This window comes from Leiobunum rupestre, chromosome 1 (assembly GCF_980474605.1).
Source record: "Leiobunum rupestre chromosome 1, qqLeiRupe1.1.hap1, whole genome shotgun sequence".
Lineage (NCBI taxonomy): Eukaryota > Metazoa > Arthropoda > Arachnida > Opiliones > Sclerosomatidae > Leiobunum > Leiobunum rupestre.
In genome coordinates this window covers 32,170,959-32,184,187 of record NC_143384.1, presented here as the reverse complement: position 1 = coordinate 32,184,187, position 13,229 = coordinate 32,170,959, and the positions used below count along the sequence as shown (strand labels likewise).

Below are 13,229 nucleotides of genomic sequence, written 5' to 3'. Positions count from 1 at the left end.
ATTTGAATATGATATGGGTCTAAAAATCGGAGAATTTTCGGGGAATTTGAATATGGGTCTAAAAGTCGGGGAATTTGAATATGATATGGGTCTAAAAATCGGAGAATTTTCGGGGAATTTGAATATGGGTCTAAAAGTCAGGGAATTTGAATATGGGTCTAAAAGTCAGGGAATTTGAATATGGGTCTAAAAGTCAGGGAATTTGAATATGGGTCTAAAAGTCAGGGAATTTGAATATGGGTCTAAAAATCAGGGAAAAGTCAGGGAATCTGAATATGGGTCTAAAAATCAGGGAAAAGTCAGGGAATTTGAATATGGGTCTAAAAATCAGGGAAAAGTCGGGGAATTTTAAAAATTAGTCTAAAAATCAGGGAAATGTCAGGGAATTTAATTTCGGTTGCAAATAGGAAACTTTTACTAAAATATAGGTTAAAAATTACAAAATCTTGGCACAAAATAAGTCGGGGACAATTTCTGGAGGTGGTCAGGGAAAACCTGGAAAAGTCAGAGAATTTGATTATGACAAAAATGTGGCAATCCTATCCTATATTTTCCACGTCCTGAATCTCTTCTTTAATGTATTAATCAATTTTGAAGTCTCGATCTTTGTCAATTGCTGATTCTTTACAAATGTTAGGCCTTGGCGTTCCTGTCAAGATACAGGGATTTGCGCGGTGAATGTCAAGAAGTGTACTACAACTTGGGTCGAGCCATGCACGGCCTTGGACTCTTGAGTTTTGCCACATTCTATTACAAGAAGGGATTGTCGTTACCTCCAGCGGATGGAAGTAAAATGGTAAGTTTTTTTTTAATTGGCTTAGGCTTGCCATTCTTGACACCATATTTTTTTAATTATTGCGCCCCGATAATCCAACAACTGGATTATACTGGCCCATAATTTATTTTCATTGTGAAATAAATAATTAAAAATGCATGGCAACCCGGTAAGATAGCGTATGCCGCATGATCTTCCAAAAACACGCCGCTTGGCGGAAATAGAAATACAGCTCAGTGGCGTTAATTAGGGGGGGGGGTCGTGCCACCCGTTTGGGCGTGATTTGGCGGTGGAATCCGACCTTGAAAAAAAACACACAAACTAGAGACGAGACTAGTAAGTAGCACACCATGATATGATATCCGCTCTGGGTGTCACCCCATGCTATGATATACGCCCCGGAGGTAACCCCATGCTATGATATCCGCCCCGGAGGTCACCCCGTGCTATGATATCCGCCCCGGAGGTCACCCCGTGCTATGATATCCGCCCCGGGTGTCACCCCGTGCTATGATATCCGCCCCGGGTGTCACCCCATGCTATGATATCCGCCCCGGGTGTCACCCCGTGCTATGATATCCGCCCCGGAGGTCACCCCATGCTATGATATCCGCCCCGGAGGTCACCCCATGCTATGATATCCGCCCCGGGTGTCACCCCGTGCTATGATATCCGCGCACCAACGCATGTCCAATTTTATTTTTTTTGATAATAGGTGATTTCATTGAGTTGGGAATATTAATCTAGAGATCCAATCAAATCTGCGAAACAAGTTTTTGAAAATTACGAATGTGCCGTGGCGTCTCCTCTAAAACTACGAGAAAACGTTATCATATGACTCGTGGCGCCATCCATTTTTTTGCCGGAAAACGCACCTTATTTGAACGAACCATTGAGAGATAGACGGCGCCACGGGTAGAATGATAAAGTTTTCTCGTCATTTGGGAGCAGACGGCAGTATTCTTATTTTTTAAAAACTTGTTTCGCGAAATACTGAAATCCGACGTTCTGATTGGACCTTTAGATTAATATTCCCAACTCAATGGCTATAAATAAAAATTATACGTTTGTTGGTGTGTTGGTATTTTGCCCAAAGTGCTGTATTTTGGTCTTCTAAACAGATGCTTTTTAAGTTATCGGCTGCCTAGCAGACGTGGTTCTAGGCCGCTCTATGTATTAGAATTTGTGTTGTAGTTCGCATAGCAGAGTGCGTTGTTTCGGAATACATTGAAATCAAATATATAATGATTTCTTAAACAGGGAATATTGGACCTGAGCCGTGAGTTGTCTTACAACTTGTCTTTGATCTACCAGTCCTCCGGTTCCAACGATCTCGCGAGATATTACTTACAGCGGTATTGCATTGTGTAAATTTTACAAAATCAAATCATTCGTCTTTTTTTCATTAAAATAATTTTTTTATGAAATTATGATATTTCTTAATTAAAGTTTGATCGCTAAACGTTCGAAAAATATTAGTTGGTTTTTTCAAGGGATGCACCGATATGGGTACAGCCGATAAATCGGCTATTCGTGGCCGATATATCGGCCGATATTAACAAATTTATCTATCATAACAAAGGATGAAAAAATTAGCGAATAAGTAGATTAGTCCATTATGAAAAGGGATAATAAAGCTAAACCCTAAACAAATTTGAAGAAAATTAAAAACTTACAAATAGCTCGTACCGAGAGGGTCTTCGAGCAAACCAAAAGACGTGAAACTCGGACCAAATAGATCTTCGAGTGAAAAATTAAATAAAATAAAATAGCCATAATTACCAACTTTATTTTATTTAGTTTTTAACTCGAAAATCTATTTGGTTCGAGTTTCACGTCTTTTTGTTTGCTCGAAGACCTATCGGTACGAGCTATTAGTAAGTTTTTAAATTTCTACAAATTTGTTTAGGGTTTAGCTTTTTTATCCCTTTTCACAATGGACTAATCTACTTATTCGCAAATTTTTTCATCCTTTGCATTGCAGTCCATAGGTGGTTCCTTTTAACGTTATCTATCATAACAGTAGTGTATATGAGAAAATCATTGTAATAGACGGTTCAGTACACAGCCATACCATTTTATTCTAATTTTTCATTAAAAGAAGTTTGCAAGAGCATATCCGAATATGCTTCTTTTCATTTTACTGGATACATATTTTCGATCACAAATCGAATATCGTTTTTTATTTATTTACACTCGTGACCCCCTGTCTAAAAAAAGGTATTTTCTAGCTTCTGAAGTCTGGCTAATAATAAAATATTATTTCATTAGTTAATCGAGAATTTTCTTATTTTTAAATGTTTTTCTGAAAATATTTTTCTAATACCGATATTGGCCGATATCGATATTAGAAAAATAGGCCGATATATCGGTGCATCCATATTTTTTCCCTATGTGATCTTGTAATGGCAGATCAGACCAATTACATTCTGACATTTTCCAGCCCTAGTTCCCGAAACTAGAGCAGAGCTGGAAACTAGTCCAATTAGAGTTTTCAGTTTATAAAGTGCCACGTGGCAATTAATGTCCGTAGAGAAAATTACACTAGAAGGGTAGACGATAAAAGTTATGCAAGTTTGCAGCTCATAAGAAGACTTCAAGAAGGCGCCATCGACAGCGTTGCCAGGTCGTGAAAAGCAAATTAAGTTATCGATTTCAGAAACAAATTATCGTACGCCTGAAAATTAACTTTTAATTTTAATTTTGTTGCAATATTACACGTTAAACTTGAACGACGTTATTTACATGATAATTGGAAAAAAATTAGTAACGCTTAAATTAAATTCAGCCTACTGAAAAAATCTTGACTAAAATAAAATTACCGGTTTTCGGCCAAATTCTAAAATTATTGTGCATTATCGTACGCTCAAGCTGAATTATCGAAACTAGCGTACTATCAACAATGTATTTATTTATACTCAGGGAGAATGAATATGTCGAGACTATCGACGGACACGTTGAGCCCCTAACCCCGTCACGCTAAGGGGGGGGGGGAGGGAAAAAGGAGGAGGTCTTATTTTTTGCGTCCTTGCTGCAGCGTTAATCGCGTCGAAAAACGTAATTTTTAAGAACCAATGATATTGCAGTATTATTTGATTTTATTAAAGCGGAGGAGCATACCGGGGGGCCCAACGGGTGGAATTGGAGAAACGCTAAAACTAATCTCGACAAATTCATTCTCCCTGAGTATAAATAAATACATTCTTGGTACTATTTAATACGCCGTTGAAATTATCGTACGGTTCAAAAATTAGCTCAAAATTACCGACGTTTATGATAATTATTGTATGTCTGGCAACGCTGCCGGTCTGAGACCACACATCAAAGAGTAATAGAGATAAAACAACCGGGAGAGGTCCGCAACGAAACGTTCACCACCGAGGGGGTTGACAATGGCGAAAAACCTCTGGAAACCGAGCTTCAAAATAGCTACCGCAGCGCCATTTTGGGATTCTTCGTAATCGAAAAGGCACAAATTTAATTGCAACAATAGCGCCAAAGATAATTCTTTGATAGCGCTTGGTCTTTTCTTAGAGTACCTTTTTAATTTGAAAATGAATTTAGATCATAAATATGGCAAAGTGAAATCTACCAAAAGTTTCAAAACGAAAAGCTGGACAAGAATACCGAAATGGCGCTGCGGCAGAGGTGGGCAAAAATTGCGAGCGCTCGAATTTGAAAATAGTCTCGGAATGAGTGAGCACTTCAAATTCTAAGTTCAGCTGATCTATTCAGAAAGAGAGACAAACTGAGCAAGCTCAAGGCGAGCGCCGAATTTTCTTTTCAGCGGCTGAATGTTCACGACGCGGTGAGCGAGATCAGCCGATCGACGGGCTAGCCTGCTCACTTTTAAGCGATACTCCCTCTAGCGGCGTCGCGGTTTGTTCAGTTGAAAGCGCTTACGGCGGGTCGAGAAAAATCTACCCGATAGATTCAATTGGACGTTCAATTTTGAAAGCTAGTAGAGCGCGGATTTGATCACGTTGAGCAATGGGCTGTTTTTTTCTTCAAAAACCGCTCACCGGGCGGCGAACCTATATTGAAAATATTTTATTTTTCTCATCGATTTGTCCATTCTTTTTTAATCAATTTCGACTCGAATAATTATTTTCAGAGTTATTTTCACAACGATTTGTATACTCTAACATTAAAAAAAACCATTTTATATAAATGTAGGATATAGATACATTACTGTTACATTTATATTTTTAATATTCCTCGCTGTATAGTGATTAGCTACAGAGGTATCATAAGTAACATAGCCAATAAGTATGACACTTTCTAAAATGTTAATACGAATTTCCCTTACAGAACCTTGTGTAGTAATAGTACATTTGAATAACAAACAGAAGTGGGTGGTACTAGGCGGTATATACGAACAAATAAATTAATAATAAATAATAAATAGGCCTAATAAATAATAAATAATAAATTAATAATTAATAATATATAATAAATTAATAATTAATAATATATAATAAATTAATAATTAATAATATATAATAAATTAATAATTAATAATATATAATAAATTAATAATTAATAATATATAATAAATTAATAATTAATAATATATAATAAATTAATAATTAATAATATATAATAAATTAATAATTAATAATATATAATAAATTAATAATATATAATAAATTAATAATTAATAATATATAATAAATTAATAATTAATAATATATAATAAATTAATAATTAATAATATATAATAAATTAATAATTAATAATATATAATAAATAATAAATTATAATTAATAATTAATAATTAATATATATAATTAATAATATATAATATTATCTCGACATGATAGCACCAAAGACTTGGGTGCAGTGGCGCCGATCCCATGGGGGCAGCGGGGCCGAAGCAACTGCTTGGGTGTTATATTTGACAAAGGCCTGTATTTTCATAGTCAAAATGTCAAATTCATAAAACATTAGGTTCCTGTAAACGCTTGTTGGGAGTAATACTCAAACACGCGAGAAATATAAGATCTTCTCGTCATTTTGTTTTATTATTTCAGGCCCTTGTGCGCTCAAGAGCGATGTTTGGTTCCTTAGTTTCAGGCGACGTAGTCTAGATTATCTTTGATTAGGCCCACGTTCAAGTGTTGCCAGATCACTAAGTAGTCCATACCATAGAAATCGGAATTTTTAATCGGCGGGTGCGGCAAAATTTCAAAATTAATTCTAGTTAGTTATTCCGATTTCTATGGTCAAAAGTAAGTTCCTGTTGGTATGATTATATCATTTATCTTATAACCATAAAAACTTTTACAAAATTAAAATTTGCAATATAATAATGAATCACACAAATTAATTAGAATTTGATTTTAATACATTTTTAATAAAAAAACTAAGGAAAATTTAACTTTTTGAATATTTAACATGTTCTACTTCATCTTATCAACTGTATTATATACGAGTTAGATTTTTAACTATTTGTATACTGATGTATACAAATAGTTAAAAATCATTCATTATTATATTGCAAATTTTAATTTTGTAAGTTTAAATGTTTATAATATAAATGATATAAACATTCCGACGGGAACTTACTTTCGATTTTAGTTTAACCGTCAAACTGCGCCTGAGCGGCCTTTGTGGAAAAATAGGGGATATTATTATCTTTGCCAAGGTACTTTTCTGTACTCTATAGTAAGTTGCATGCAGACAGTGTCAAGCTGTCAACACAAATATAGTAAATTTTTAACTTAAGAAACACAAAATATAATTTTAAAGGGTTATTGGTTTTTAAAAAATAAAACAATCATTTGTTTTTCAAGTTTATAGTTTTTTTTTACATTTATGTATACAAAAACAATGAAGTTTTATTAACAAATATTCCATTTATACTCTTTTTTATATATATTTATAACTACAAAAACATTGAATTTGGGGAAATTAGTAAGTTTGCGTCGTGTAAAACGCGAAACAATTTTTGGTTGCAGCTCGGAGGCGGTCGTCATCAAAAATGATTCTCAGTCTAAAATAGAGATAAATCTGATTAGGTTTAATTATTCGCCGTCTATTAAATTTTACATTGGCAACTTACTTTAGGCGCGCTACAGAAACCGATATTCCCGGTAAGTGAGCAGCTGAGCTATGTGCTCCAACGAGATATTACTCCGCCGATATCTCATGATGGCACCAGCGACAGAAAACATCCTTTCGACATCGGCGGAGCATGCCGGGATGGAAATAACGCGCCGGACCAAATTAGCGAGAGTGGGAAAACGTCTTTCATTGGTTGCCCAGTAATCTAAAAGACTAACGTCCTCCTGTTCGCAAATGTTTTCTGCCAGGTAGGTTTTCAATTCTTTCTCATATTGAGTGGTTGTCTTTTGTGGAGGATTTATGGGGGCCATTAAGTGGGGAAAACGGACGGAAGGTTTTGACTTTTCGTTTTTCTTGGGATTTTCCGCCGTGGTTATACTAATTATCTTTAAGAACTCCAAAATAGTTTCGGTTGCCGTCTTGATATTCGGAGTTTGAAAATTAATTAAATCGCCTTCTATTTCCGGCAGGTCTTGCGGATCAAAATTGAAGGCCGGGTCGCTGTAGATTTCTATATAAAAATACGTTAGTTCCGGATTATACCATTAAGACAACAGTTTAACGAACCTTGAAACAGAGTTGTTTTTTGCCAAGGGTCCAGGATGGCAGCGGCTATATACTCCGAGTCTTTAATTTCTTCTTTAAATCGGCTGGACATATTTGAAAGTAAATTTGATTGAAATTTTCTTAACGATGGTATTTCGAGGGCTTTAATTTGGGTGAAAATGGTCATTAGCTGACCAATGACCAAATGAGAAGTCGGCCCGTTGATTTGGAAGGCTTCTGTTGCAATCTTAATTGGCTTCAGTAATGAAAGAATGTCCATCATTATCTTGCAATCGCCAACGCACGGAACTTCAAGGTCGTTGGGGCATTGCTTAGCTTCTCTCGCGTCCAAAATGGTATCACGGAGCGCTTTCAACATTCCGACCTATAGATAAATAATTTACGTGTTTTAAAATGGTTTTTTCTTCAATAAATCAATAAATTAAATTAGATCAGCGTTTAAAAAAGGCTTACCTCAGTTAAACGCTCCAATTCGAAATAGACGGCGTTCCACCTGACACCTCCAATACTGCGGACGTCCAAATGAGAAGGAGAACGATGCTTGAACGCTTCAGTCCATTTGGGAGAGCGATGCAGGAAAGCGATCCAAGCGCTTACACGCTCGATCATTCCTTTCACTGCATCGCTGTTCTTAATTGACTTATTCACTACAAGCTGTAGTGAATGCGCAATGCATCGCTTCCTTACCCATAATGGACTGTCATCCAGTACCTCCTGTATAACTTCTTCCGGCGTTGTTACAAAATCTTCATAAATATGTTCCGCCGTGATCTCGGGTTCGAATTCATTTGGTTCATTTAAAAACCTTTCCGGGTGAAATATCTGGTTTAACGAATCCCAACCTATAGACAATTTTTTTTAAATATATTAATCAAATGAAATTTAGTATAAAACTTAGAAACACTGTCATAGATAGGGGTGTAGAGGACTGAGAGCTAGTCACAAGAGAGACTATACAACGGGCTTGGGTGCCGTTTCGCGTCCGCTCGCTCTCTTGTCTCGGATAGCGTTTACAGAGGGCGATTTTCTTACCGTGAAGACGTCACTCCGTGAATAGCTCTCAGAAAAAATTCCCCAAAGAGACATACATATTAAAAAATATTATAGACTTATTGTTATACCTTCATCTAAAATGTGAGTGTATTTTGAATCTCCTGTCCAGTCATCGTCGTCACTCCCCACTGGTTCTGGTTCAACCTCCCCGGATGGTTTTTCACGTACAGTAAGCCCGGTTACGGTCCATTTTTTTTCCAAGACATCGATCATGTTCAATGCCTTGGAAATATTCTGGGCATTGTCGGCGCATACGCTATATATCTAAAAATATTTTTTTTAACCAAATGTTAAAACATTATTAAATCAATATCGAACTGCAAACTATAACAAGTTCGAAACCTGGATATACTCACCATTGAAGGAGCAAGCCCAACAGAACTCAGAATCTCCTTTAGTTTCGTGGCAATATTATCCGCGGTATGGCTACCGGGAAAATGAAGGAATGACAAAAGGAGGTTTCTAAACTTCCAAGACTTGTCGATAAACTGAGTCCTCACTCCCAATACGGATTCTCGCATCCTACTGCATTTGAAAATGTTTTAATTTTTTCGAAATTTTCAAAATCCCATGTTTTTTTCGGTGAGGAATTTTCCATTTTGTGTTGTCAAAAACATTTTCGGTTACCATGGCCAAACTAATGCCCGTTGAAACTTTTCCTTTTGGGAATTTTCATGATTCATTAAGGCCTACTTAACCCCCGAATTTGAATCAAATCGGTGTGTTACACCTCGGTAGTCTCCTTGTTCGTGAAAAAGGAGAAACTCTTCCTTTTTTTCGCTTTCCGTTGGCGAAAAAATTGCGAAAACGCTTTTAGATCGCAAATCCGGAATAATAAACAATAATCGTCAATTCAGCAACATTTCGAGTTAGTAGTAAATTCAGGTATAAATTAATTCTAATTATACACCTCAGTGGCGTAACCAGGGGGCACAGGGGCATGTGCTCCCCCGAAACGAATGGTTGTATAATATTAGATTTACACTTTATAAAAACCATGACAAAATGTAGTATCTAAAAAAAATATTGTTTAATGATGGGCCTATTTATTAAACCTATTAAAAGCGCAATTTACACGTTTACGCTATGGAACGATTATCTTATTTTTGCTTAGGCAAAACAAAATGTCATTTACAATTCAATGAAAATGATTTTCTGGGTTTTCGCGGTTTTGATTTCTGTGTGGTAGAGGTTTTGTTGAGTTGGAACCCCGAAGAAGACAGATTGTCTACGCACCCGCGCCCCCCGACCTCGAAGAGTGGACCCATTCGCGGGGCATATGTAGGGTATACGCGGCCGAAACACACAAAAAAATCTAATACTTTCCTTCCTCCCTCTTTCTTTGGTCGAAATTAACGCGACGACTCCATGTCTGGACAACACCTGAGTGGTAGATACCAAGCGATTTGTTCCCTGCGGGGGATGTGGATTAGGGTTTGGCCCGTTTGGCCTAAACCCTAATCCACATTTCCAAACCGTCTGGGGTATATATAGGTATACACTACACGTTATTTTGTCACATTTTACTTCCCTATTTTTGAGAAATCCGCAATTTCTACTATTAGAAATTATCGCTGATCTCGCTCACCGCGTCGTGAACATTCAGCCGCTGAAAAGAAAATTCGGCGCTCGCCTTGAGCTTGCTCAGTTGAAGAGAGATAACATTTTATCGCCTGCGGTAAGCTCTGGCGCACTTGAATGATTAAGGTAAAAATATCTGATCGCTCGCTTTGCAAAGCTGCTCAACATTTTTGCCCACCTCTGCGCTGCGGTAGCTATTTTGTAGCTATTGTCAATCCCCTCGGTGCTGAACGTTTCGTTGCGGACCTCTCCCGGTTGTTTTATCTCTATTACCTCCATACTCTTTGCACACATGACGAAAATGACTGAATCTAATTTCCAAATATGGATCCCATTGTATCAAATAATTCTCAACAAACCGTAATGAAGTTGATTTTCGAATATGACACAATTTGGATCGAAGTTTCGACCAAAGTCTAATTTGGATCTGTCCAATCTTTTGTCGATTTGTTGGAAATCCAGGAGGTAGGTAGGTACAATAGCGGCGCTAAGGGTTGGCTGAAGTGGGCTTTAGCCCCCCCTGCATTTCTGAGAGGGGCCACATATTTATATTAAAAGGGCCACATATTCATAATTAAGAGGCCACATATTTTAATTTATGAATTTTCATTATCTCTAGAAATTTGTTTTATTGCCAAGAAACCTTTTTTCTGGAAAAAATATTTCCAAATCAATTTGTTTACTCAAAAAGGTAGTAGACCATAAACATATGGATTCGGGAGGAAGGTAGCGGAAATTGAGATAAAGTTGAAAAGAAAGGGGCTTATGGGAATTTAGGGAAATATCCCAGGCATGCACGTGTCCCCTCCAGGTCAGATACAAGGTCAGTAGGGGGTCCACAAAACGCGACGAGAGCCGCAACAATAAAACGACCTTGCTCTTCTCGCTTCCTGGAAAATTTTGGGTTTTTTCGATTTCACCACTTTTCCGAAATATGGTCAATCCAAGGTTCCCGCTAAGGGCCACAAAATTCTTAGGGGCCACAAAATAATTAGCCCACCTGTGAAAAAACCTTAGCGCCGCTACTGGCAGCGTTGCCAGACGTACGATAATTATCGCACAGTGCGATAATTTAATAAAATTTTTTAGGGCGTACTATAATTTTCATGGCGTACGATATCGTATCATTATTTCGATAATTCTGCCTCAACGTACTATAATGTACGATAATCTTTAATTTTTTTTAAAAATCTACGAACGATTTATATTTTATTATTAATTTATATAACTTTCCTACTTAAAAATGAATGATATACATTTTCTGTACGCGTAGTCCAGAGTGTGAGTTTATTACTCCTAGCTATTACCGCATTTTTTAAACATTTTTAAACATATTAAGTTCAGTTAATAATGATAATAGACATTTTGTTTATTTCCCTGAAATAAAACTCCTGTAGTGCTTTAAAAAATCATCTAAATTCAACGTATTTATGTATGAATTAAAATTTATCGCCAAAAAGAAATGTACGATAATTTCCCAGGAAAATCGATATTTTTTTGGCTTAGATACGATAATTTCAGATTTTCGATCTGGCAACGCTGGCTACTGGGTAGGTACATTTTCTGACATATTAAGGCTTAGCCAAAACACTACGTTCTGTTTACAGGTGAAAAGTTTTCAACAAGCACCAGGTTCTGGCTTTTGGAAATATTACTTCTGGGCGATTTCCTTGAAGATGCTTTAAGAGGCGCTTAAATAAAACAATTGGCTCTTTTTTCAACAGATAATCAAAACAAGATAATTAAGCTACAATTTGACCCAAAATGCGGGTACTTATAGGTACCCCTCGCGTTGATTGGGTCGTTTGTAAATTGGTCAATAACATAAATTACAGTAATTTTAAACAATATTTTAGATGGGATATATAATTTAGGTTAAAGTCCAGTAAATAAGAGTATAAGTGGTCATAATATAATACTCTACAATGGCTCTCTGGCGACGGTATCATTTGGTTACTTTGAATTTTAGCTTCCTTTGGCATTAATAGATGGCACCACGCTCTCCACTAAGGTCGCGTTTTTCGATGAATCGGATAGATTCGTGGCCATCTCTAATAACAGGGGCCTTTTCATAATACATGTTGTCAGAAATTTATATTACAGGTTGCAATGATAGAGACGACAGTTGCTTTAAAGGCAATAAAAGTAGCTAGATGACTTAAGCCTAGGGTGGTGCCTTGGGTATTAGCATGAAAGTATTCATTTCAACCATGAATATCGAACTATACCAGTACCCTTTCTACCGTCTGGGGCTAAGATGGGCTGTACCTTTCGGCATTTTACGTAATCGCTTTAGTCAATCAGGAGACAGGAGTCGAGCTGCAAAATGTTCCGGGCATTACGCGATTTAACCCGGCGAAAAAAATGACTTGTGATTCTTAGAAAAATATCTGTACTTTAACAGAATTGATAATATTAAAGAAATTTATTACTAATATTATTACCTATTTTCGTTCAATCAAAAAGATGTGTATCAAAATTTTAGAAACTAAATTTCGCGTTAAGCCTTGGCACTGAAAGCTGGTCTACTTTCAAAACGTTTCCCTTAAATACAATTTTCGATCTGCGGTGCGAGACCAACGTCATAATAACTTAGGCCCTCCCATCCTAGTGACTGTGGCCAGACTACCTAATGAGTAAATGAATGGTATTAGCTGATTATTATAATTATAAGTGGACAACGCAAACTTCGGGGTCACCGGCACCGCATAGGAACAAAGTGCACTTACTTCCTGATGTTCCTGTTTGGATAAACCTCAAACCATTTATACCCAATGGCCGATGTTGCCCTTTAAGCTGATTTAAATATTTCTATAGACCAATACACATTTGACAAATATGCCTTAACATGGATTATGTCAGTAAAGTAAGTACCAGATGGCGCCAACAGTCTAAAAAGTTAAAACCGCTGTACACAAAAAGGTACGTCTACACGTTTTCGAGCGGTGGCTTAACCTGTCTAATGTCTATTATAACTTTTGCAAATGAAACGAGTCTAGGTGGCGTAACGACGCTAGCTTCTACGAGGTAGCGCCTATGATCTAGCCTCTGCGGCTATTTTGAAGAATAGGTCCCCTTCCTATATATTTGTTTTGATTGTGCTATAATATTGTATTTTTCGCAAGGAATCTATTGCCGTTAAAATTATTTGTCGGAAATAAATACTTAAGGAGATATAGTTAATTCA

The 13,229-nt window shown here is 36.7% G+C and overlaps 2 protein-coding genes across 3 annotated transcripts in view; one reads left to right on the top strand and one right to left on the bottom strand.

Annotated features, from left to right (window-relative positions):
* Positions 1-2,190, top strand: part of LOC149962146 (general transcription factor 3C polypeptide 3) — a 54,387-nt gene extending 52,197 nt beyond the window's left edge. For both annotated transcript variants that reach the window (XM_090178835.1, XM_090178830.1), the window contains 2 exons: positions 638-796; positions 2,036-2,190. In XM_090178835.1, coding sequence (XP_090034961.1) covers positions 638-796; positions 2,036-2,146 — 270 coding nt within the window. In that variant the 3' untranslated portion in view covers positions 2,147-2,190. The remainder of the gene's footprint in view (positions 1-637; positions 797-2,035) is intronic.
* Positions 2,191-6,680: 4,490 nt separating this feature from the next.
* Positions 6,681-9,236, bottom strand: LOC149962145 (zinc finger BED domain-containing protein 4-like). The gene is made up of 6 exons (XM_090164512.1): positions 8,818-9,236; positions 8,530-8,725; positions 7,862-8,250; positions 7,409-7,772; positions 6,840-7,352; positions 6,681-6,770 (listed from the first exon to the last, which is right to left on the bottom strand). The coding sequence occupies exons 1-5, from the start codon at positions 8,980-8,982 to the stop codon at positions 6,850-6,852; spliced, it is 1,617 nt and encodes a 538-aa protein (XP_090020638.1). The 5' UTR covers positions 8,983-9,236; the 3' UTR covers positions 6,681-6,770; positions 6,840-6,849.
* Positions 9,237-13,229: the final 3,993 nt, after the last annotated feature.